We start from the raw sequence: 25,296 nt of genomic DNA, 5'->3' as shown, positions 1-25,296 counted from the left end.
TCACACACAACTCTAACAATGACACATCCAACCCTGTTGCTTTGAAAAACAGCTTCTCATAATTATCCCGCCACAATAAAAGTCTGTTTCTCCTTTCTTGCAGGAAATTGCAGTGTATTACTGAAAATCCATTGAAAGCCTCAAACAAAAGAGGGAAAACGCAACAGCGGCCGCATTTGAAATTCCTCCATACACACGATTCCATCCATCCACATAGATTGTCTGCTGCCTTCTTGTCTATGATCTAAGCCAACAGTGAGTGTTTGTCTCTCTGCTGCGTGTGTTTGGCGGTGGCAGTAAAGCCGACACCCAGTGGGAGAGCCTGTCTGCCTGCAGAGGGACAGATGAGTGTAATTATGCTATTTTTACCTCCTCCAGGAGCTGGCTGCCAGCTCGGGGAAATTAGCATCACACCTGCGTGTAATTGGCTAAATTAGCTTGTCGAGCAGCAGAGCTGAGACAGAGGTGGACGCTGAGGTGTGTGTGTGAGTGTGTATGTGGGAGGCAGGTAAAACTGGAAAACAGTTGTTGTTGTGTGTGGTGCAGGAGGCTGTCAGGGGAGCGACATGTCACACCTGCGATGGAAAATGTCACCAAGCAAATCCACACACAAGAAGACACTTTGTCACACAGTCACACAACTGAAAGCTGCGTTCAGCCGCAAACTCGGCTAAAGGCGAGCAAATAAACAGACAAACAAAAACAGATGACGATGTCAACACAGAGAGGCTGAGCAGAGGACGGGAGGCTTCATGAGACTCTCAAGGCATGGTGGTCAATTTGTCCCCAGAGGACAGCTCTTCTTCTGCCTGGGAGAGGAACGTGGTTAAATATTCCAAGTTATTTGTTGTTGTCGTTTTGTTTTACGTCACAGTTTATTTCTTGATATATCTAATCGTAACTCCAGGCATAAAACTGTATTACAGGCTGGAAATTAAAAGTGGGCGCAAAAGTCCAGGAAGTAATAAACATCTGTAATTAATACTCAACAAAAATTTCAACATGATATAATATTTGAGTAATAACTGAAGCATGTTGGCCTTTTGTGAGAAAGAAGCAAACAATCACCTCATTATGGGTTGAAGGAAAATTCAACTACAAAACTACAGGCGCAGTGCGGCAGATTCTCAATCCACCAGTCGTGTGTTTTTGAGTCATTGTTCTCGATCTTTCAGTTTGTCAGAGTCATTTGGGTCAAACACCTGGGATTTCATGTTGTTTACTCCTGCAGTTTTAAAAAAATTAACTATGACAACATGAAATAAGTTTAGTTATCTTGGATGGGAATTGCTTCTACAGTATTGGGGCCATTTCAGACAGGAAACAAGGAGTAAATGTCCTAAAAAAAAAAAAGAAAAAACCCTGAAATTTTAAGAATAATCTCAGAAATTTTCTTGCAAATTTTAGACTTTTCACACTTTTTGATGGAAATTTGCTCCCTTTTTTTGTTTTAGTCTAAAATTGCTCTAATATATTGTCATAAGCTTCTTCTTTCACTTGGAATTAGAAAAGAATAGCTTACATGAGTATTATCCCTGGTGGACTGAAGAGCAGACCAGATTATTAATAATCAGTTCTTTCTATCCATCCTTCCGTCCATCCATCCGTCCATCCATCCATCCATTCATCCATCCATCTGTCCATCCATCCATCCGTCCATTCATCCATCCATCTGTCCGTCCATCCATCCCATTATCAGAGCAGGAAATGAAAGGACACGCTGAGGTCTGCCGTCATTTACTGTCAGCTGGTGACTGACAAATTTCCCCCACATGGTATGAAACAACCAGTCTTGCAGACACTTCTTTCCTTTAGAGGTCATGTGGCTGATAGCTCTGTTATACATATTTTTGTTGCTGTTATTTTTAAGTTTTGCTTTCAGAATCTTGTCTCTGTATTCAACATTGGACCTTATTATGAAAAGTTGCACGAGAAAAACAGAAGAAAAGCAGCAGCCTTGACCTCAGAGTAGAGTGACTAAAATACATTTTTCACATGTCCTATCTGTTGGCTCCACCTAGTGGCCGTACTGATGAACATTTGAACGAAGAACACAAATGAAGTTGAACGTCCTGATTACCTCTTTTTTGCATGTTTTTCATCAAACCAGTTTAAATATTAGTCAAAGATAACACAAGTAGATGCAAAATACAAATTTTAATTTAAAGTATTCATAATTAAGAGAGAAAAATAATCCAAAATTGCATTTTTAAACCTTTGCCACTAGCGGTGCAGCTGCCCAGGAGTGGCTTGTTAATCAAAATTACCCTAAGAATGCAGCAACAGCTCATCCAAGAAGTCATTAACCCACAACAGCAACCAAAGAATTACAGGCCTCAGAGAAGGTCAGAGGTTAAGCCTCCACCATAAGAAATAAACTGGGTAAAACTTGTCATTATGGCAGAGTTCCCAGATGAAAACCACAGCTGAGCAAAAAGAACATCAAGGCTTGTCTCATCTAGATCCCAAAGACTTCTGGGAAAACATTCTGTGGACTAGCGAGACAAAAGTTGAACTCTGAGTAAGGTGTGTGCCCTGTTACATCTGGTGTAAAGTAACATGGGCTTCAGAAAAAGAACCTCATAGCAGCAGTAAATGATGCTGCTATGTTTTACTGAAGCGTGATGGTCTGGGGCTGTTTTGTTGCTTCATGACCTGGAAGACTTGCTGGGATAAATGAAGCCATAGAGAAGGAGAGCGCCCAGCTGCCTGAAACCTCCTGAAACCAAGGAGGGCTCTGTAGCAGAACAATGATCCCAAACACCAGCAAGTCCACCTCTGAATGGCTGAAGAAAAACAAACTGAAGATTTGAAGTGAGCTAATTAAAGTCCTTTCCTGAATTCTATTGATAGTTATACTGCAGCATAACTTTAAAATGGCTGGGAAAATGCTGGATGCCCCTCCAACGGGGCTGAATTTTCACAATTATCCAAAGATAACTGGCCAAAATTTTCAACAAATATTGAAGGAATGTAAAGATAACGTGGGAGCTCTAAGGCAGCTCTTCCTGGCTGCAATGAATCTCCTGCACAACAAGCCTTAATTGTGCTCAGTACTGATTTATTTTAATTCCATTTCAATTTAATATTTTTCCTTAAAAGGTAAATAAATACCTTTAATAAGGACCCTGGTGAAGCATCCAGAAGAAGTGGTCTGAGTGGTGTAAATGATTAGATTTACAAGGAGCTGATATATCCAGAATGTGGACCTAAAGGTGACATCACAGCACAGGCCAAATAATGAGCTACAGGCAGATGATATATGCCTAATTTCAGCCTTCTAGTGGACTCCACTGTGTTGTGTGCCAGGATTTGCAATTTGCTGGAAGGAATAAGAAACTCTACTACCATGCTATGCACAAATCACTAAATGTAGAACAAATAGAGCTAAGAGTTTAGAAAAAAATTATTCTGACCAGAAAAATGTACCAAAGCATTTGAGGAAAAACTGTAGCCCATCAATTCAGAAAGAAGTCAAACATGACAGTTATTCAGATTTTACTTGGCTGGTTTACTGGTGTAGGATCCATGGGATTTTCTGTAATGAATGGAGTCATGAATTCTGCTCAATAGCAGAAAATTGAGAGGGAGAATCTTGAACCGTTAGTTTCTGAATTCATAGAGTCAGCTCAGATCACATTCCGTTATTTTCAGTTTGAGTTGTTTTAAAATTCTATAATCTGACTAATTGTTAGAATCCATCCTTCCCATCATGTTTTATACTCATTTGCGACAGCACAGATATAGTCATAACTAAACCTTATCTTAAAAAAAATCTAAACAATGTCTTTTCTTAAGTAGATTTGAGTTATTCAGTGGGGAAACATACCAGAAAGTCAGGCACAGAATAAAGCTTTTGGGGAGGCCTAGTTAAAGTCTGGATTTAAATTCAATAGATATGCTGTGGCTTGACCTTGGTGCAAATTATGACAAAACATCCTATTAGTTTTATGGTGTAATTGCTTTTTCACCTGGTACCAGATTCAGTTGGGTTATTATTATTAATAATAAAAGAATCCATGAAATATTTTAGACAGATGCATTCGTGCTACTTTCTAGTCCACCAGGAGGCACTAAAGACATTTCTAAATTAGTCAACGTCCAAATAAATGTAAACGAAGAAGAAGCTACTTCACATCCAGGTGGATTAGATTTATTTTATCTTGCCATAGGTTTTGTTTTTTATGTCTACAGAATGAACAAGTTGAGTAAACCCCAGGAGTTTGACTCGTATGAAATCGAGGAACCGAGCGACGAAGAGCGAGCTGAGAGCAGGTATGCTACACATTAGCTTTGAACCATTAGCATGAGGCTGTGAGCTAAAGGCTATCTGGATGCTAACATGTAAACAAAACGCAGGCGGTGGTTATATATTGAAGCCTAGTTCTAACTGTCAGGGTTTTATGTTGAAAGCATGGTTTTATTTCTGTCTGTAGGCAGCAGAGCAAGGCAGCGCATGAAGGGTCTTCATTAAACACACTGACAGCTGTTATTTTAGTGTTTATGTCCGACACTGGTTGGAAGAAAAAGTCATTTATTTTTGAATACTCGTATTGTCATCTTTAACCTTACTGCAATAAGGTTAAAGGTAACAGGTGTTACAAACGTATCTCAACCTTTGCGATTGTATCTATGAATGTGTCTATTCTACCTTCTATGGGACAGAAAGGAGGGACATAAGGCAACAATATGTTTGCATTAGAACGTTTCACTTGGTTTCAGTTCAGAGGACGAGCTGGACGTGCTGCTGAACGGAACCCCGGAGCAGAAGAAGAAGCTGATACGGGAGTACCTGACAGGGGAGAGCGAGTCATCCAGTGAGGATGAGTTTGAAAAAGAGATGGAGGCCGAACTTAGCTCCACCATTCGAACCATGGAGGGAACCTGGGGACCAGCAGCTGGTAAGTTGGTTTACACTCCCAACTGCCATTCTACAGTCTCAATGAATCGAAATGATTCACACTATTTAGAGTTTGTCTGTTTGGAGATTATTCTGTAGAAATTCAGAGGGTTGAATGTTAAAAGTAAATTGCAACATAAATAGCAAAGCATATGAGAACAGATTTAGAGACATCTTAAACGCAAAATATGTGTCCTGTACAGTTTTAGCTTCATTGCTGTTCTAATTTTGTTATTCCTTCAATAACAAATGGCCTTATAGTGAGTCTGTCTGCTCCAGTTCACATTTAGATGATTACTAATTTAGTTGGTGATTGTTTCAGTAATTGATGAATCAGATTGTTTCAGCCCTAAATTGAACATTGTGAGTTGTTGGACAGAATCTATTTTCAAATAAACTGACATGAATATTCTGTGACACATCCCACAGGTGGAGGAAGTGCTGGAGCTTCCTGCGTTTCCAGACCTCAGATGTACGATGAGGTCTACTTTGATTCTGACTCAGAGGATGATGACACATCAGGTAAGATATCCGTCTGCATGGTTCATCATTAAAAAGACCTTTTATTCTTTCTCTCTATGCCTAAATCAGGTCAGTTAGGATTCAGAAGTTAACATACTCCTAGATGAGGATGTTGGGGCTTTTTGAGTTTTGTGTTTAATTCAGAATGTTAAATGGGGAAATTACAAATGACAGAAAATATATTAAAAAATGCCATCATTCCAGTCATTCCTTCTGTGAGTTGTACAACCAGAGTTTCTTTTGTTTGATTTCAAGAATATAGTCATAACATTAGCAGAGTAAAAACATACTTTTACAAAAAAACAAATTAAATACAAAAACTTAAGATTAGGAGAAGAAAGATATTTGAATGAGAAAAGATGCTTAGATAGATTAGGGTGTGATGTGTGCAGCTCAGTCAGTGGTTCTTTCATCCATTTATTTATATAATCATTTCAAAGTTCTGCTCCTGATAATACTTGGGTGCTGACGTGTATTAAGTAAAATCTAAACCAGAGTTCAACCAACTGACCTGCAGCAGGAAAACTCCCTGATTTAATGTTAGAAAGTGTGGAGGAAAAAACAGTCACCTGGTTTAAGTGGCCATGTTGAGTCTTGAACAGTGATCTAATCTGTGCTTTAGGGAGCTCCAAAGACCGGCGGCGCAGGCAGCGGACGGTTCTCAGTAACGATGAGCTGCTGTACGACCCAAACGAGGACGACAGGGACCAGGCCTGGGTGGACGCAAGGAGGTACCAGCATGTCCTTTTTCCTGCTATGAAAGTGCAGCACAACAATGTTTTTCCTCTCTGTGTAAATCGGCTTTCTTTCATCTTGTGAAGGTATAACGGCAGAAAGCATCGGAGCGCTGCATCCCGGTCCCAGGCTGGCCAGAACTATCGCCTCCCCAGCAGTGACGCCGTGTTGAACTGTCCTGCCTGCATGACCACGCTCTGCCTGGACTGTCAGAGGTCAGGAGAAACACAACCATCTCTGCATCCACACTGAGCGTGGACAATACATACGTCAAACTGTTGAGATCACAGAGCACCGTCTTCCACAGGTTGACTGTAACCTCTTGGTAATCTTAGAGATTATAGCCAACCTGTAACCTGTACAATCATCTCCTTTGTTTTGATGATTTGATTGTTTCCTCACCAGGACACAAAGTGGTCCACCAGGTCTGTGTACTCAGCCTCTTGTCCATCCCTGATACACCGAGCAACTGCAGAATTACCTAAGTATTTCTGTAGATGACAGAAGTCAGTGTAATGTTGGATGTCTGAAGTGTGGAGCTAAAAGTAATGGTGGGATAGAGTCCCCTGTGGTGCTCCTGTGTTACTGACCACCTGATTAAACAAACAGTCCTTCAGTCTCACAAACTGTGGGGCTTCTCTCAGAGCAGATCAGGCTGAATTGTGTTAAATTCACTGGAGAAATCAAAGAACATGATCCTCACAGTGCTGCCTGCTTTGTCCAGATGACAGTGGATTTGTTGGGAAAGGTGTATCCTGGCAACTTCAACTCCAAGGCAATAAGTAAACTGCAGGGGGTCCTGATATGAGCTTGTCCACTTATTCAGATGGGTCAACAGGAGTCTCTCCAGAACCTTCATGATGTGGGTTGTCATGGTAACTGGTTTATAGTCATTGATGACTGATGGCTGAGTTTTCTTTGGTACCGGAACCAGACAGGATGTCTTCCACAACAACAGAACCTTTTCTTGGGTCAGGCTATTGTTGAAGAGATGCTGCAGAATCCCACAGAGCTGCTCTGCAGCTTCAGGCCTTCAGGACTCTGGGGCTGACACCATCTGGACCTGCAGCCTTGTTCTGGTTCTTTACCTGACTTCTAAATCCAGAAAAGTGGGAGTAGCAGCAGCTCCTAATTCAGTTGAAGACGAACTTGTAGAAGCAGAAGAATCCATGTGAACTAGAACATCCGGGGTTTGACAGAAAAGCTGTAGGTTAGAGGAAGGTGGGATGTGTGTTTGGCTGTGGACAGGAGAGGATGAGGATGATGAGCTTGTTCCTGAACTGAACCTATTCAGGAACAAGCGTCCATCTATCTCTAAAAAAGTACAGCGTGGCAAAATCAAAGCATTCATTCACCCTAAAGTGGGTCCTCGAGGGCCGGCATCCTGCATGGTTTCATTCTCTCACTGGTTTAACGCACCTGGATCAAATGATTGCTCATTAGAAGGCCTAAGAAGAACATTGACATGCTGAAAAGGTTGTTAGTACCACCAGAGAGAGAACTAAAATGTGCAGGATGCCGGCCCTCAAGGACCAACTTTGGGCACCCTAATCTATCTGATCCTCCTTTTGTTTGAACCCTATAATCTTCTTCATTTCTGACCACACTTCTCTGATATTGTTCCTCTGCAGTTTATTCTCCTGCTTCTTCCTCTACTTCTCTTTGCTGTCTCCCAATTTTGACTCTGAGCAGCTTCTGTATAATCCTCCTCAATAACTTAAAAGAGTGGCAAAACCAAATGAGATGGATTAGCAGAGTGGGGAACAACTGCTGGTGTCATTCCACCATGAAATATCATCGTTGCTGCCTAAAAAGTGAGCTGCTAGCATGTCTTTAAAGTCTTGAAACTGTCATAGAGATTCAGTCTGCCGTCAGAGGTATCTTGAGATTAGTTTCAAGACTGACTGCTACTGGAGATCCTTCCTGGCCACAGCATCACTGTCCATGATGACACTTTACTTGGATAATTGGATTATATCAGTTATGGCAACATTTAATTTCCCTTTGGTATAAATAATGTATTTTTGAATAAAATTTTTAATTGAACAAAATTGTGAGCATGTTGAAAGGGTATGAACATTTCTGCATAGTACTGTGTGTATATATATGTTTTTAAACTGGTTTTATCAACAGGAAACCTTTCCATGGTTTCTAATGTGAACGTATTACATGCTGTCCTGTTTCTAATTGTGGGATGTCAATCCAGCCCAGCCATATTGTAAAGTGGTTGAGATTTGTAGCATCTCAAAGCATTGTTTGATGAATTTGAAACCGTGTTGAATAAATACCGTTCTGTGTTTTGTCTTGACCAGGCATGAGAAGTACCGCACGCAGTATCGAGCCATGTTTGTGATGAACTGCACAGTGAAGACAGATGAGGTGCTGCGCTACAAAACGCAGCAGGAGAAAAAGCCCAGGAAGAGGAGGAAAGGCCAGACAGCAGAGGCTGCCAGCCCGAGGCCAGCAGGCATGGACTCTGATGAGATCTACCACCCTGTGAAATGTTCTGAGTGCTCCACAGAGGTGGCTGTGTTTGACAAAGATGAGGTCTACCATTTCTTTAACATACTGGCCAGTCATTGCTGAGGTGGACTGAACGGGTTCAAATGCTGAATTTCTCTTTTGTCTGTTTTCCAATTTGTCTGTGGAACCTCGTCCAACAGAAACTTTTACCTGTTTTGACTAAAATTATTGTTCTATTATCAATACCTGGATTTCCTCTCAATTTGTAATAACTCCTGTTTCCTGCATTAGCATATGTTTTCATAGAGGTTCACCTCAACCTGCTGTCAGAGAGTCTTGCACAGCCTAATAAACTACTACTTCACGTCCCAGACCACTTCTGGAACAATAACAATTATTTTCTTTTGCTTGGGAATGCATTTTAACTTTATGCTCTGAGGTCATGTTGTGAAATCCACATAATTCTCTTTGTTTTCAGCAACTTTTTAAATGACTAAAAGCCTTTTAAACAGTTGTCATTTTAATATCTGCTTTTTTTTTAACAACTGTCATCTCCTGCACAGTTCTGAAAGCATTGAGATGCTTTTATGGATTACTTATTTATGGTGAAACGTTTATGGTCACAGGTCAGTAGAATACAAAATACAGAGACTAGATGTCGAGACGTAATCCTGTGTTATTCATCAGCTGGATTCATATTCCTCAGGAAAAAAAATTGAGACATCAATTTTGCGGGATGGACTTTTATAATTGTGACGTTTGCTGTGGTGGGTATAGGCCACATAGATGGTCCCATACAAGTTAAACGGTACATCTAATTCCAGTTTTCTTTTTAGGAATAAAAACATATCTTTCCAAAATATTTGAATATAAGAGCAGTCCCAGAAAAGATGAGTGATGGTTTCCTCAGAATTGTGACAAAATGATATTTACATATTTTACTATTAAAAGGATAACATCTATGGAGAATCTTTAGACACTTCTTAAATCTTATTAGTTATTAAGCATTTCTTCAGCAATAACCAAACATCTTTCCAGTAAATATCATTAAAGATATTGTCCCCCAAAAAGAAGCTGGTTTGTTTATATGAGCTCTTATTATTTGTTCTGATACATTTATTAGATTTTCTGCTTAAAAATGGGTCAGACCAGAGTTTCCATTGAATAATTGTTCTGTTAAGTAATCAGTATGGTGTTGAACAGATGATGACAATAACATTTTCATCTCGCGAATCCTGAACTATATTCATGTATATGTCCTGAATTACGTCAGATTCGCGCAATAGAATACCGAGCTGTGATTGGTTGAAAATAAACACAATACGAAATACAGGAAGTCACTCTGGGAAACGGCGGAAGACGAACCGGGGAACAGGCAGACTTGGTGAAAGCTAAGTTGAAGTATTCTGAAGTAGGACTATGGCGCTTGGAGACTGTTGGAAACAGCTGTCCTGGTTTTATTACCAGTATCTGCTAGTGACAGCGCTGTACATGCTGGAGCCCTGGGAGAGGACGGTGTTCAGTATCCTTTTTCGTGTCACAGTGACTCAAACGTGCTGCTAGTGGCTAGCGGAAGCTAACCTTGGCGTTAGGCTAAGTGATAATTTGACATAACGTGAGCTAAATTGACTTAGAGGTTCACGTCAAGTCAGTCATAAATTTAAACTACACGAGTTTATGATCAATAGGATTTTCTTCTATGTATTTAAGTAGGAAGTTAGGTTTACTTCTTCCTATTGTTTTCACCTGGGAATTTAAAGGGCTGTAATTCCCAGCCCTGACTCCGTCCTGAGAATTTCCACCAGCGTAAGAGAGTTCTCTTAATACAGAGCTTGTTTATAGTTGAAACTGGTGGAAACTCTTCCTGTTGCGTGACAAACTTAGTTTTTCCATTAACCTGGCCCGTTTAAATACAAACGAGAGAAGAGGAATGAAGGTTTCTGGTTTAACCGATGGATCTGTCACTGCTTCGTTTTGACGGGACATGACTAATTCATTTAGCGTTTCTCAACGGGGGCGGTGAGAGGATGACTGGTGGCAATATTTACAAAATACCAGAAACACAAATATGGGGGTCCCAGTACTGGTATGTTTTAAAAGAAAGAGAAAGCGAATAACTGCATTAAAATCTTTGTAATAAATCACAATTAACGTGTTAAGCCCAAATAGAAACACAACCAAGTTTTTGATCATCTTCTTCCTCTGACATAGTGTAGATGCCATGTATTAACCTTTAACCCTCACCTTAATTTTTTTTTCTCTACAAGGAATTTCTATGCAGTGCAATTGTTATTTTACGATGTGATGCTGCTAATAACTTTGTAATCCCTCGCAGCAGAAAGAGTCTTTTCCCACTAGGAAGTTCTTCCTTAATCTCTGCCTGTCAGACTCTCTGCTGATCTCCGTGGCTGCCATGGCCATCTACACTGGCTACGTCTTCATGCCGCAGCACATCATGGCCATCCTCCACTACTTTGAGGTTGTCCAGTGAGCCATTTCCTAAGGTGTTCCACCAGTCCAGCCTTTCGTCCATCCCCCTACCACATCCTCCAACAACCCTCCATTTGTCTGTGCTTGGATACACGTCCCTGTTTGAAGTCGGACTGTCACAGAACTTCTGTCCTTATGGAATCCAGATCAAAGGTGGAAGCTGGGGACACTGTGCCGGAGGCCATTTAAGACTACATCCAACCGCTGTGAGAGCGGACATTGTAAGCAGTGTTTTACTTGGAGGAGAAGTGTTTCGTTTCAGCTGATGTTTGCTTTTTCACCTTGACTCAAGTGCACTTTAGTGTTGGAGTGATGCGTAGTTTGTTTTTGCTATCCTCTAGTTGAATTAACTCCTGTAGTTGTTTGACTGGCTGAGCAGGATGAGATCTTGAGATCTTTAGATCTGGAGCTTTCCATCTCCTGTGACGAAGCTCAGCATTCCTCCAACCTGATCTGGACAATAAAACCATATGCAGCATAAAGCCTCTACAGGGAGAGCCTGGTTAGCTCTGTTACAGCTAGTTAACAACAAACAGATGTTTCACTATGAAACATGATGCTGTAGTTCTCTTTATGGCACGCAATCCTTAATGTAGATTTTTTTTAATTTATTTTATCTTCTGACTTTTCTTTCAGAGTCATTATGTTATATTTTATCTTTATATCTGGGTGTTTTTTATTTTTATTTTATTTTATTTTTTGAACAAATAGAATAGATTGTTGCCATACTCTGCATCCAAAAATTATAGTTTACTTTTTGACTATAAAGAAACAATCTGCAAAAGTTTTAATATTTTTCTATCCATCATGACTTTTCTGATTCTTAACTTCAAATCTATAAACATACGACAAATATCTGTAAAATTAATTCCACTAACCACTACTTTGAGGAATTCTAGCTCTAGAGTGAAGCTATTCATAGATGAATTATAAACTGTAAAAAGCTGACAAATTCCTATACAGACGATAGATCTAAGAAATGTGTTGCAATGAAATGATTATGAAAATCTGATTGTCAAGAGCAAAAACATCTCTTTGAATTTCCAGTAACTCAAGATTAGCATTTTAATAGATACTTTCTATTTATGTTTGACATGTAAAAAACATGTTAACCCTCCTGTGGTCCATTGAACCCCTCAAGTTTTTAACCTGTACGCAGTCCGGTGGGATTGCAGTGACCCTGTGTGCGCTTCCCTGTTCTCTGTCAGGGCAAGACCACAGGAGGGTTAAACAATTAAAGGTTTAGGTTATTTTTCAGTTTTCCTTTTTTGTTCATTCCAGAGATGTAACTGTGGTCTTTGTATTTGTTTAATCTGTGAAATGCTCCCACCAATCCTCAGGCATCGTTGTGAGCAGCAGTTACCTCCATCTCCTTTTAATTGTTTTGTTTGCAGGTATCAGAGGATGTTTTTGTGGTTAACTTGCAAAATTGGACCAGAATTTGTTTTCTGAGAGCCAAAGTTTGAGAGAATTTGGGGTCTATTCTCAGTCCAGTGCAGCTCCTTATCTGTGTTCTCAGTGGGTCGTAACAATCTGTTCCTCCAGCTTGGCACTTGATCAACACATCAGGAAGGATTTATTGGAATGTTGAAAGGAAGGTTCAGTGGGAAAGAAAATCAGTCAAAATAAGGCCTAATCTAATTAAGTCTAAGCTAATTTGTCCTTATCACAAAATATCACATGTTCTTTTTAGATTTTGGTTGCATTTATTAGCAACATAAACTCCCACTGTCACAGCTAACACTTTGTCTGCTAAAATATGTACTTTTCTTGAATGTATATATTCTTGTATACATATTTGTAAAGTTTTGTAGTCAGATAATTTGACTTGAGATGTTTTGGTGAAGTCATTGTAATACCATTCTATATATCTGAAATGATTAAAGTTATACAGTACTTGTTTTACCTACTTTTGGTTTTCATCATGTTTATAGTTTTGTCTTGTAAGATGGCCTTTAGTCAAATCTGAAACATTTCTTTTGTTGTCTATTGATTGAAAATATAAAACATATTTTCTTGCATTTTTAGACAATGGAAGAAAATGATTTTAGTTCAGTCATGAATAACACACACACCCTATAAATAAGGTGGTGTTAGCTAGTTCAGAAAACTATAAGGTAGACAAAATGAATGATGGTGATGAATCACACATACAAAATACACAATAATGGAGGAAATTTTTCTCATGCATGGTCAATATGAATGATTGCTCCAAAGTCACAATGCAAGCAATTATCTTCTGTCACCACATCAGTGTTTTCCTTAGAAAACTTTTTAAGCTAAACGAATAACGAACTGAACAACTGGAATGGATTGGAATTACTTTTATTTTAAAGTGCCTTGAGATTATATTTTGTCATCTAGGTTTTAGAGCAAAACAGTTGTAACGTTGTTCTATGATAAACTGAATTGGAAAAAAATTGCTGATTAGTTAGCTAGTAATTGTACAAATACAACTATGGGGTAAAAAAAAAAAAACCTATAGAGACTGTTATATCAGTAGTATAAACTATTGACCCACTTATGCATGTAGGGGTTAGAAAATCCTGAATGAAATGCATTCTACACTTTTTGAATTATATTTGTGAAACCTCATCAGTTTCTTTTCGCTTCACAGCTGTATTCTACTCTGTGTTGCTCTTAAACTACAAAATCACTATACATTTTCGGTAACGTTTGGGGCAACAAGAAGATAAAATACTACAAAGTTTAAATGCTTTTGCAAACAACTAAATTTACTCCGTGACTTTGCGCAGTAATCGGTGTTTCTTATGGTCTCTGCTAGCCATATAAACAGAAAGGAATCGACACGCATCTTCTGTCTGTTGTATCAGTTCTGTTTTGAGCTGACTGATTAATAACTGACCTGATTATTTAGTTCGGAGTGCTGTTAGAAGTTTGTTATGCCGATGTCTAATGTCTAATGCCCATAATTTTCTAATTTTGCTATATTGTTCAGCTGTAGCAATAGTTAGATTCCCTGCGCGTGGCGAAGATCACGTCCACTGCTAACAGGAGGAACTGTGCTCGTGAAGTCGCGAGGGCTACATGTTCTCCACGTTGTTCTCAATGGCGCCGGGTACGCCCAGTGTGCGAGCACGTCGAAAACAGCTCATATTGTCTTTTAACTGAACTGTTATGAACAGTAGAACATAGATCAGCTCCACTGCTGACGGGAGGAGAACCCACAACCGCTGAATGCTGCGCGTCTGGCTTTACATTAAAGGCTCCCGAGTCCCGATTACTTTACCCAAAACATACTTTTAATAAGAAATGTGACGTCACATGTTGTCATTAAAGCCAGTGACCCCCCTCTCTTGCCTCCGTTCCTCAGCTCCAGTTCTACCCACAGCGAACATCACATTCAGCACGTCCCACACCTCTCTCACATTCAGCTCACACATTCTCTGTGAAGCAACGAGAACAACAGCGGAACATGTGGAACCTGCTTTTCAAAATAAAGTCCTAGTTTCACTGTTGAGGTTTAGTTCCATGATGAATAGTTGTCACATAATAAAAAGAGCTCAAACACTGATACAAACAGTAGGATTGGTGGCTAAATGTGTGAAAGTTGAAATGTGTTCCTCCTTCACTGTTGGCTCATCCGCAGACCAGGATGAGTCCAAACATAATTTAGATTAGACCTAAGAGCCATGCCTCTTCTATCTTCATCTACTTGTTGCAAAAGCTGGATTCTGAAGATTGCTGAACTATTTCTTTCTTAAATTATTTTATTAATTAAAATTTTCCTCTGATTTAAAAGAAGGGGTGTGGGGGAACTGTATGTCAGTATGTCCATGTTTGGATGTTCTTTTTTACATTTCTTTTTTTCTAGTTGTTTATGTGCTGTCGTAATGTGATTACTTTACTGTGAAACAAACAAATTAATATTTTGATGCTATTCTATTGTTTTCTGTATATTGATTAAAAGCATAGAAGACTGTATGGTAGGAGAGGTATGTAATATTGTTATAAAATTTAACGATGACATTTTATTTTGAAGTGCTACTGGAAGCAGTGTGTTGGCAAAGTGGCTGCCTCTGCAATTTTCAGTGTTTATAACGGCCCTGTGGTTCCCTGAGCTGTGAAACGTTTTCTGACAGCAGATCAACAGGGAACATCTGTGCTTCCACTCAGTCTCAGCTGAGTCTCTGACAGCTGTCCGAACACGCGACTTTTTTCTCTCTGTTTGTAAAAATTAGCTGAACTTTTTAAACACTCTACCTCAGTTCAAGTCCGCCCGTCAAAATGCCCTTTATTGAGAACGTGTCGTACTCGGACTTGGAGCGGCTGGCTCTGGAGCGGCTCACTCCGGCTCTGCTGTCCCACGGCTTCTGCTACGTGGACGGTCTCCTCGGGGATCTGGCCGGAAGCGCCGTGTTGGACCAGGTGATGGAGATGCACCGCTCCGGACAGCTCCAAGACGGCCGGCTGGCCGGCTCTATCCCGGGCGTCAGCCGCAAGAGCATCCGCGGGGATCAGATCGCTTGGGTGAGCGGCTCGGAACGCGGCTGCGAGGCGATCAACTTCCTGCTCAATCTGATTGATCGGCTCATCTCCGTGTGCGCCAGCCGCCTGGAAGACAAGGCGATCCGGGAAAGGTCTAAGGTGAGGACGCCCCTCCTTAGAAACTTTAAAAACACTGACATCAGCTGCAGTTACATTGTGCTGGCCGCATCACAGCTGCTTTAACTGGAGAACAGTTTGTCCCATAAGTGCTTTTAAAGTTTTAGGAAAATAACGGCTTTTAAAGATTTTAGAACCTCTGTGTTTCTACCTTCTTCTTTATTTTATTCTTGCCCTAAATTAGAGATGCAGCCTCCTGAGAACATCTATACATAGATGTTCATTACTTTTCTCTTTTCCACTTGATACAAAATGTTTATATAGCTACATAAGATAATCGCAGGAAAACTTGCAGCTAAACAGTGAATAAATTATAGGATGCAGATTAAAATCACCAGCCAGACGATTTTACAAGGACAAGGACATAATATACATTCACATAATATATATATATATATATATATATATATATATATATATATATATATATATATATATATATAGATATATCTATATCTATATATATATATATATATATATATATATATATATATATCTATATATATATATATATATATTTAAAGATATTGTTCTTCCTTCTTTCCTTTGAACTGTTCCACAAGCAGATTTAGATGAAGTAAAATACCACGAGATAATCTATTTACATGATAAGGATGAATTTGCCTGAAAGCATAAAGGATTTTTCTTCATTGGTTGTTTTTCTACTTCCGTTCTGATTCGTTCTGGTTTTGCTTCTATTAATATAACAAAAATGCAATGAAAAAAAAACTGCAACTATATCCCTGTAAAGTTTGTGTATTGTTTGTCTCTAGGTGATCAGAACCAAGAATGTAGGATTACCTTTTTTGGTTTGGGTTGGATGCACAATATGTCGGCACTAACGGCTGATATCAGTCATTTAAAAAAAAAAAAAACAACATATTGGTATCTGTCCAATAAATCAAGCATATTTAGTTTCTTTTTGGTTCTGGATAGGGAGTGGAGGAGGTTGACAGTGATAGTGATGCAACAAAGAATTGTGGGAAGTTTAACTGAAGCAGAGGTGTGGTCTTTTCTTTCAAGGTGTCAAAAGCATAGTGAAAAACCATAATGTTGTTAAATATCAGTTATGGGCTAAAACAGCATTATTAATATGAATATTGACCTTGGTCCCAGCTCTCATATTGGTCCATTCCTAATACTCCCAGTTTGTTTATTAAATACTGGGATACATTGCACTAACTCATCAAATAATCATTTATAATAAAATGATTATTTAAAACAATCATTTTAAATAACTAAGGTTTCAAAAATAAACAAGGAAATTGTGACTAGGATTTTTATCCCAGAGACAAACAGACAGGGTCCTGAGGTGTGAGTCTGCCTCTGGATTGACCTTGTGTTGGACCTCCTGTCAACAAGCTTCCTGACAGACGGATCCTGGAATGGTGGCAGAAGAAGCAGCACCTGCCCATAGTCAACTGTTTGGATGGAGAGCGGCAGCATCCACAGCATTGGCATTAAACAGGATGCTCCATATTTCTCTCAGGCTGCCCCCTTCTGGCGACAGCCACTCATTACATACACACGCAGACTTCAACACACACTTCAGACCTCTTTAGTTTTGACTCGTTTAGTATCCAGGGAAGCTTCCTGTCAGAAAAATGATGCATTAAATAAGCAGAAATGTTCAAACCTCTGGTTGAAATCCTGCAGTGAATTGTAGTGCCATCAGATATTCGTCTGTAGCTCATCACTGTCTGCACCTGGTGGAGACACTGAGAGTGTTGCTGAGGTCTGAAAAAGCCACCAGTTCCACAGCATCTGGAGTGAGGGTGTCAGTGGGTCAACGGCCCCCGACAGACAGGCGGGGATAAATGTTCCTGTACACACTGTGTTCTGATCCTTCAGACTAACTGATCACTAGTTTGTTTGGAAAACTTTCCTGAGCCAGAGTTTAGATAAAACACGATGAAACACCCACTTCCACTGCTTAGGCTCACGGCTTCATCTCTCCCACGATCTCCCATTCATTCAGATTTTTACTGCCTCACTTCTTCTCAGAACCAATTCAGGCTTGCTCACTCACACAGATTTACAGTAAACTAAACACACACAAACACCCCCCTCCCCCCCCACACACACATTCCCAGAATGCCCACCCAGCTCCAGCACTGTACAGTAAGGCCTTATCAGACATCTGTTTGGATCAGATGGAACGCTGGGAGGGGGTGTTAAGGGAAACAACCCCATACACACACACTCACACACACACGCATACACACAGTACCTGTTGGTGGAAAAAAAAAACAAAAAAACTTGGGGAAAATGATCAACATTTCCTTGGAAAAACATAAACTCCTCAAACTTAAAAATCACCTGTTTGATGTGAATTTGTCATTTTAATGTGATAAATGATTTTAGCTCCGTTTGGTGGAACAGAACACAGTAGCTTTGTTGTTAGAATGTCAGCTATCAGGGGCCCTAGGTAGAGTTTCTTTGGGGCCCCCCATACACAATGAAAACATGTCAACTTCAGATTCTTTATCGTTCCTAAGTCACTCCATGTATGTAACATACATTTTATTTTAATTTTTTTGGTAGAAAAAAATAAATTAATTACATCGTACCAGTGTTATTATGGCTGTTGAGTTTAACCTTACATGAGTAGCAAACAGAAGAATATATTTGGATTTTGAAATGCAGAGTAATATTATTTTAATTGTATATAAAGTTGAAATATATATATATATAGTCTACTGTTTTCTTTAGAGGCTGGTTCTAGACCAAATTTAGAGGGGCCGGGGGTTTAGTCAGTGTTTTTATGGAGACACTTAAAAAAGAATTAAACAAAAACAGAACAATATTTTATGATTTAATATTGTGAGATCTTTGATTTAGTAGATGGAAAGTGTGATCACATATCTATACAGCAGTTAAAAGAACAGTACTATAATTTTTAATTCATTAACCAGTGAATATTTTTAAAACATCTATTTAGTACAATTTCTTTACAACCCTTCTTGGGCCCCGTTTAGAACCGCCCCTGGCCTGCAGGTCTGGGTCTGGTACATTTTTGCTTATCATGTTTTTTCTTCATTGATAGGAAGTCAGATTATCCAAACTGGTAAACCACATTAATAAAATATTAGTGAAATAATACATTAAATGACCACTGAACAATTATTCATAAAATATATCAACATTTATGAATAAAACACACAGAAAGTAAAGTAATGTAGGAAATATTTATGTATTAACTGTTAATCTATGAGTATGATTTGTAGTTTAAATGGCCACTTATTTTGGCTAATGCTATTATTTATTAAATATCATCCAAACTCGACATACTAAGAAAATAATCAAACCACAACAATCAACTAAAATCACAATGAGAAACTTAATCAATCATAGCTAAATGTTCTGTACCATATCAGCCTCAGGAGATGATTGAGGATCAAGAGACGCTGATTTCTGTTTCTCTAGGTTCTGATACGTCTGCAGAATGGATCTCCTGATCCATTCTGTCTATCATACAGCAGCACACTGCGCCACGACGGACACTTTTATTTGTCTTTTGATGTACACAGTCTCCATCCTCTCTGAAATTGTTCACTTATAATGCGCGTCTTTTCACTCACGTCTGTATTTTTAAAAGCGTTTTTGCGTCTAAGGACATGGAATCGGGTCGAGGACATTTTAAAAAGACGTGGGTTGATAGCAGCTCATCGCGGCTGTGTAGGCAACCGTGATGGCAGCGTCGGTCCGTAGCGTTCTGGGGTCCTTTAGCTCCCGCCACGACAATGTAGCTGACCTTAATATTTCCTGTGTTTTATTCTGGGCATTATTATTAAACTTAGTGTTGAGGTGTGTATTATAGGCGTGTCTATTATGTATCGGTTCAATACGGGACGCACATTTCACGGCCATATATGGGATGTCTCCGTATTTTACAGGATGAGTGGCAATCCTATTCAGGGGTGATGAGAAACATTTTTAGGCCTAAAACAGGCCTAGAATTGCCACTGTTAGTTATTATGCAAGCTGGGTGCTCTTGGGGAGAATCTAGCTGGTGTATCGGCCCTGAGCAGCCGCTTAACTCACATATGCCTTGGGCCAGGAGCACAAGGTGAACTTACAGCTCTGCCTTTTCAAACAGAACAATTTAGAATTTATTTGTGCTTCACAAACTGAAGCAGTAGCAGTACTTTCACATAAAGGTCACGGCCCAGTGAGAGTCTGTTTGTTGAGGCGTTGGAGACTACTGGCACCGAAGCAGTGGAAAGTTGTGGGCAGCTGTGCAGACGGCCTGCAGCTCCACGCGCCTCACGTAGCTCTGCCATTAAACCGTCAACAGGCTGGACATCAGCCAAACTGCTGCTCAGAGCTTCCCAACTCAACCACCACCCCGGGGCTTTCTTTGTAAATAAGATAAGATAACGTTTAAACTTGGAGGCGTTTGGTTTTGAATCTCTTTCTTCAGCTGGGCTCCACTTCCCCTCCTCTGTGTTTATACATTTTTTTTTCACTCCACTTGTGTAGCGATGATGATAAAAAATAAGAGTACAGTGCACGTGTGCGTACGTGCTTTGGTGCGAGTGAGTAAACAAGCTTGCGTGATCTTCCCGCAGCCAGACTGTGGTGCCGGATCAGTTCACCCGCTCTTTATCAGTGCTGGGAGTTTGTCGTCATCAGTAGCCGAGAGGAGCTGACGTCAAGACAAACAGAACAGAGTTCCACAGTAAAGAAGTCATAGCAATATCAATGTGTGCAGCAGTGAACTACGCAGAAACAATATTTACTAAATTATTCTAGTTCAAGTTGAATGCATGCAGGTTCTGCTGGGCAGTAGTTTAGTTGGATAGTCTGTCTTCAGTGGGTTTATATTTTAGTGGAGATAACAAGGCAGGGAAAGAAGCAAAGACGGGAAAGATGTAGAAAAAAAGTAGGTGAATTGTAATCTGTATCATAATCTTAATGTCCTGCAACTGAATAATTTAGAAGTTTCAATTTGTCTTTCTCCACTGAGGTTCACACCAGCACTTGTTTCGTCATCTTTAGTCTAACTCTGGTCTGGTTTATTTCTGGAAGTGTGAATCAAACTCTGATGCAGACCAAAAGTTCACTTCAGCTGAAGTGAACATTGTTGCTGTTCAACCAAGCAGACCAGAGACTGTCCCAAAAGCAGCAAGTGGTGTCTAGCCCAGTGCATTCTGGGTAAATACAGTCAAAACAAATGTGTGAGACTATGGCAAACTGGAGAAATGGCTCGTTTTCTTTTGGGGGGGTTTAAAAGTTTTTTTAGCACAAACAAAAGAGAAATCCTGGCAGGACACAAGGTTTCCAGACAGGCTGGGAGTGAATACTGCTCCATCTTTCATGTTTCTGCTGCCTGTTGCTAAACCCAACATGTCAACATCTTGGAGCTGAGAGGCACAAGCACCTTTACCCTGAAACTCACTAGTGACATAGTGAAACAACCCCCAACCGCTTGTTGGGAGTTGTTTCACTGCTTTCACTAGTGATGAGTAGATCCAGCTATTTGGGGGATCACAAGTAGTTGATCCACCAAATAGCTGGATCAGCTATTTGTGGCATTGACTTTGCTTTGTTTTTATTTTCTGTGGTAGGAAGTCCACAGTTTGTATTGACCTTCACAGTCTCATATTTGATAATCATATCCTAGTCTTAGCCAAGCAAACACTTCCTGCTCAGGTGTAAAGGTCACGGCCAGTCAGGACGGGTGTGCAGGGTAAACAATGCTCCTTATTCTCTCTTAAAAAAGATTTAACTTGTAGAAAACTAATATTTACAGCTTTGTTCCAAGTTGTTATCAGGCTGAAGGAGTTGATGAAATTGTCATCTGTTGTAACGAAGTGAGAGACGTCTCACTGCTGACGTATACAACATGCTTCTGGTCATTCTCACTCAAATGCCAGACGTAGAGCGTGTATCACAGCTCTGAGGTGGTTGATTTAGAATGGGATCTATGAGGAAGATTAATGAGTATGTGACCCGGCAGTGAATATTGCCCCAGTATGTGAGCTGTAGTTAACCCTCACATGCCCACGCTTTAATAGCTGTTTTCAACACAGCTTATAATTACAGTACAAAGTCTAACCCACTTTCCCTTACCCCAAAATACCAACCATTGACTCCTGAAGTTCACCCCTGTTTTGATTTGTGTTCCTTAAGGACTGGTGGTCCAAACTAGGCCAGTCCTACATAACAACACAGCTAGAAACACCCACACACAGACCCACGCCTGCAAAGATGAGTAAGCATGTGCACTATTTGTGTACGTGCTGCTGAGGGTGTAGGCACACAACTTCATGACACACCCCTGATATTAGCAAATAGCTCTGCATGCAGGCGGCTACACAGGAAACTTCTGTCATCTGCTGCAGCTGATATTCATCAGCTTCTGAGTTGGTGCTGATGGTGTGAAGTACTCACTGTGAATCTGCTTCTTCATTATTTCCATCGATATTCTTTTAGATGGAGGCATTTAACACTTTTTGCTATCTAGAATCAACTTTGATGATGTGTTCTCTTGGATAACTCGTAATGTCTTCCACCGTTCCGATGCTTCCTATTTATGTGAATCTGTTTGTCTTTAGGCCATGGTGGCATGCTACCCAGGAGATGGGGCAGGCTACGTGAAGCATGTGGACAACCCAAACCGTGACGGACGCCGTCTTACCTGCATCTACTACCTGAACAAGAACTGGAACCCAAAGGTGCCGCAAGCTCTACTGTCTTCTCTGTTTGTGGCCATGATGGCTTGAATACAGCATAATGATGGTGAAATGAAAACATAACATTTTAAATTGCTGAGCCAATTTAAAATTGTAATCACACCACCCTTCAGTGACTGTTGCTTAATAGTTCAACGTGTTTGTGCTGACAGGAGCATGGTGGTGTCCTCAGGATCTTTCCAGAAGGAAAACCATACGTGGCTGACATCAAGCCGCTTTTTGACAGGCTCCTCATCTTCTGGTCTGACCGCAGGAACCCACATGAGGTGCAGCCCTCCTATTCCACCAGGTAAACTAAAGGAAAAAAGCTCATAGGTCAGACATATCAACAAATTATTTATTTAAAAAAATCTTACATCTTGAATAGATGGGATCCACTAACCATTTTAGAGAATGTCTCTAAAATGCCTATTTCTATAGTTCAAACACCAAATATACATTCATATCCATAAATACACACAGTGGAAAGCATCTTGGCAAATACACAAAAGCTAACATCCATGCTCTGCCTTATCTCCGATCTTGGATGTCAGCAGAAAATGAATGTTGTACCTGGATTGTCGGCTTTGCAAATGCCAGGAAATAATGTTTCAAGAAGCATTGCACTATGTACAATAAAAAGAAAATCTGAGAAACGTAGCCACAAACAGGCAGGACTCCATTCTTGCAGAGTTTGTATTTGTAACTTGTCAAAACGACACAACCACTGAACTCACTGTTGTATTGGTTTCAGGTATGCTATCACAGTTTGGTACTTTGACTCTGAGGAGCGAGCCCAGGCTAAGAAGCGCTTCAGAGATCTAACAGGTAACAACTCTGTACCTCTAAAGTTAGTACCAAAAATCATAGTTTTATCTTCGAATATTCGCCTGGCTTAGCTCGTATTTGGCTTGTTCTGTTTTTCACCTTAAAGCTTTTCTTTTCGTTTCAGCTTCCACAGAGCAGCAGGGCAGCAGTTCTAGTTGATGGTGAGGAAACACTGCCACCTGGTGTTTGGGGAGAACATCACACTTTCACTGAGACCCAGCTCTCTAAACAGCTGAATCAACACAGTGGAGGATAAATAGGAAGATGAATTGTAGAATGCACGGACGAGTCTTGTGGTCTCCAATTCTCTGAAATACGTATTTCCGATGCTGCTCTGACCGTGTCAAGTCTGAGACAGAGCTGGCAGGACTGCATCCGATTAACCAGAGGAGCTGTTCTGGACTACTTCCGTGTTTTGTTTTTAATGTTTGTGTAATGCTCTGCCAACTCTTGCTGAGTGCCCAGCTGAGACTCCAGCCTTGATCTCACAGCTTCTGACAGTAAGAGAAAAGTTGGCAGAAAGCCTGAGGAGTTTACATGGACTTGAAAATGGCGAGCATATGAGACAAATGATCCAGAACTTGTTTCTCCACCGGTCTGAAGAAGGTGGCACACATGTATGATGCAGGTTTACAAACTGGGAGGAAAAGACAGTATGGAATGTCTGAGTATAAACTAACTAATGAAAGCTGAATTTAGGAACGTCTTATTAAAACATATATTGTATCATATACTTCACTCAAATTTGAACGATTTGGTGAATTTTTTTAAAGAAATGTTACAGATTTCCCTACAACATAAATGGCTCACCGGAGGCAAATTAAACAAGAAAACCAGTTAAGAAGAGATTGAAATATATCCTATATAATGTTGACTTTTTCAGAAATGCAGTGACAGTGCATTTCTGAAATGCTGTACTGCAGGGAACAAAAACGCACGTTTGTTTACAAACCGTTATGAATTAAAGTTTCATGTAGATGAATTAAAGATCCATCAATTAAACACAATGATGTTTTTGCTGCTTTGTTTGCACTGAACATAGACATTTTTGGAAGGTCACAGAAAGAAATAGCTTAGAGAAACGTCCAAAATTGCAAATATATGCTTATAATTCACTACAAGAGCACAGTCTAGAAATGCAAAAAGAAATGTCGTCAATATTATCTTGATTTCTGGACTGTTTTTCATCTCCATTGAGCTCCAGTCCCAGTTTAATGAGTCAGTCACAGTTTCTAAATGTGACTGATGTGTGTCTAACTTCTGGAAAAAATACTTACTCTCTCTATAAAACCTACCAAAAACATTAATTAACTATTAATTTATTTGTTTACAAGTATTCTCATAGGTAAAATCTCAGATTTTTACACGTACGTATGAGTTGAAAAACAGGACAAATACAAAACTTACATTTATGCACATTTATCAACTTAAATTCACAAATCTAGATGTATACACATGCATTTTTAATTGAGAGTAGTCTTGTCTCATACATAACTCCTTGTGTTGCCATAGCAACTAAAACAAACAAAAACCTGACACAGGTTGTTTGACATCATTGTCATAAATGTTCTCATCGATGATGTCATAAAGGTTCAAGTGATTATTACTATCATTCCAAATACAAGAATTCTCAGTTTGCTTTACAACTTGGTTGGAGGTACAACACTTTGAGAGAGAGTCGATTTCAAACAGGGATTTTAGAAACTATTTCAACTGCCGTCAAGATGATTTTTTCTATCGGTTGGAGCATTGGATATATTGTCACAAAAGGAATAGAGAAGTTGCTGGGACATCAGATTAAAGATGAAGACATTTCAGCAAAGCCCTCACTTGACAAAAATTCAAAACACTTTGATTCTGACACTGTCACAGAAGATGAAAAACACAGTGGCATTTCAGCGAAGAGCTCAGATGATCTCAAATTTAAATATTTTGGATTTGACGAATTCGTCGAAGACTGTATAAAACAAAAGGAGGTTTCAGCAGAGACCTCACCTGACAAAAGCTCAAAACCCCTTGATTTTGACATCGACACCGAAGACGACGTAAAACACA

General features: G+C 39.8%; 3 protein-coding genes across 3 annotated transcripts; all 3 read left to right on the top strand.

The window, feature by feature from the left end:
* Nucleotides 1-4,061: 4,061 nt before the first annotated feature.
* Nucleotides 4,062-9,282, top strand: LOC122846019 (e2f-associated phosphoprotein). Its single transcript, XM_044142666.1, has 6 exons — nt 4,062-4,275; nt 4,723-4,901; nt 5,330-5,422; nt 6,045-6,153; nt 6,244-6,372; nt 8,470-9,282. Exons 1-6 carry the CDS (start codon nt 4,196-4,198, stop codon nt 8,741-8,743), a joined length of 864 nt encoding a protein of 287 aa, XP_043998601.1. The 5' UTR covers nt 4,062-4,195; the 3' UTR covers nt 8,744-9,282.
* Nucleotides 9,283-9,939: 657 nt separating this feature from the next.
* On the top strand, nt 9,940-13,019 carry sptssa (serine palmitoyltransferase, small subunit A). The gene is made up of 2 exons (XM_044142665.1): nt 9,940-10,142; nt 11,008-13,019. Exons 1-2 carry the CDS (start codon nt 10,040-10,042, stop codon nt 11,109-11,111), a joined length of 207 nt encoding a protein of 68 aa, XP_043998600.1. The 5' UTR covers nt 9,940-10,039; the 3' UTR covers nt 11,112-13,019.
* A 2,161-nt stretch (nt 13,020-15,180) lies between these two features.
* On the top strand, nt 15,181-24,248 carry egln3 (egl-9 family hypoxia-inducible factor 3). The gene is made up of 5 exons (XM_044142664.1): nt 15,181-15,718; nt 22,297-22,416; nt 22,587-22,723; nt 23,168-23,241; nt 23,366-24,248. Exons 1-5 carry the CDS (start codon nt 15,359-15,361, stop codon nt 23,398-23,400), a joined length of 726 nt encoding a protein of 241 aa, XP_043998599.1. The 5' UTR covers nt 15,181-15,358; the 3' UTR covers nt 23,401-24,248.
* The last annotated feature ends 1,048 nt before the right edge of the window (nt 24,249-25,296 follow it).

The sequence above is a fragment of the Gambusia affinis genome, linkage group LG16 (assembly GCF_019740435.1).
Source record: "Gambusia affinis linkage group LG16, SWU_Gaff_1.0, whole genome shotgun sequence".
Taxonomy (NCBI): domain Eukaryota; kingdom Metazoa; phylum Chordata; class Actinopteri; order Cyprinodontiformes; family Poeciliidae; genus Gambusia; species Gambusia affinis.
This window is presented reverse-complemented; position numbering and strand designations above follow the sequence as displayed.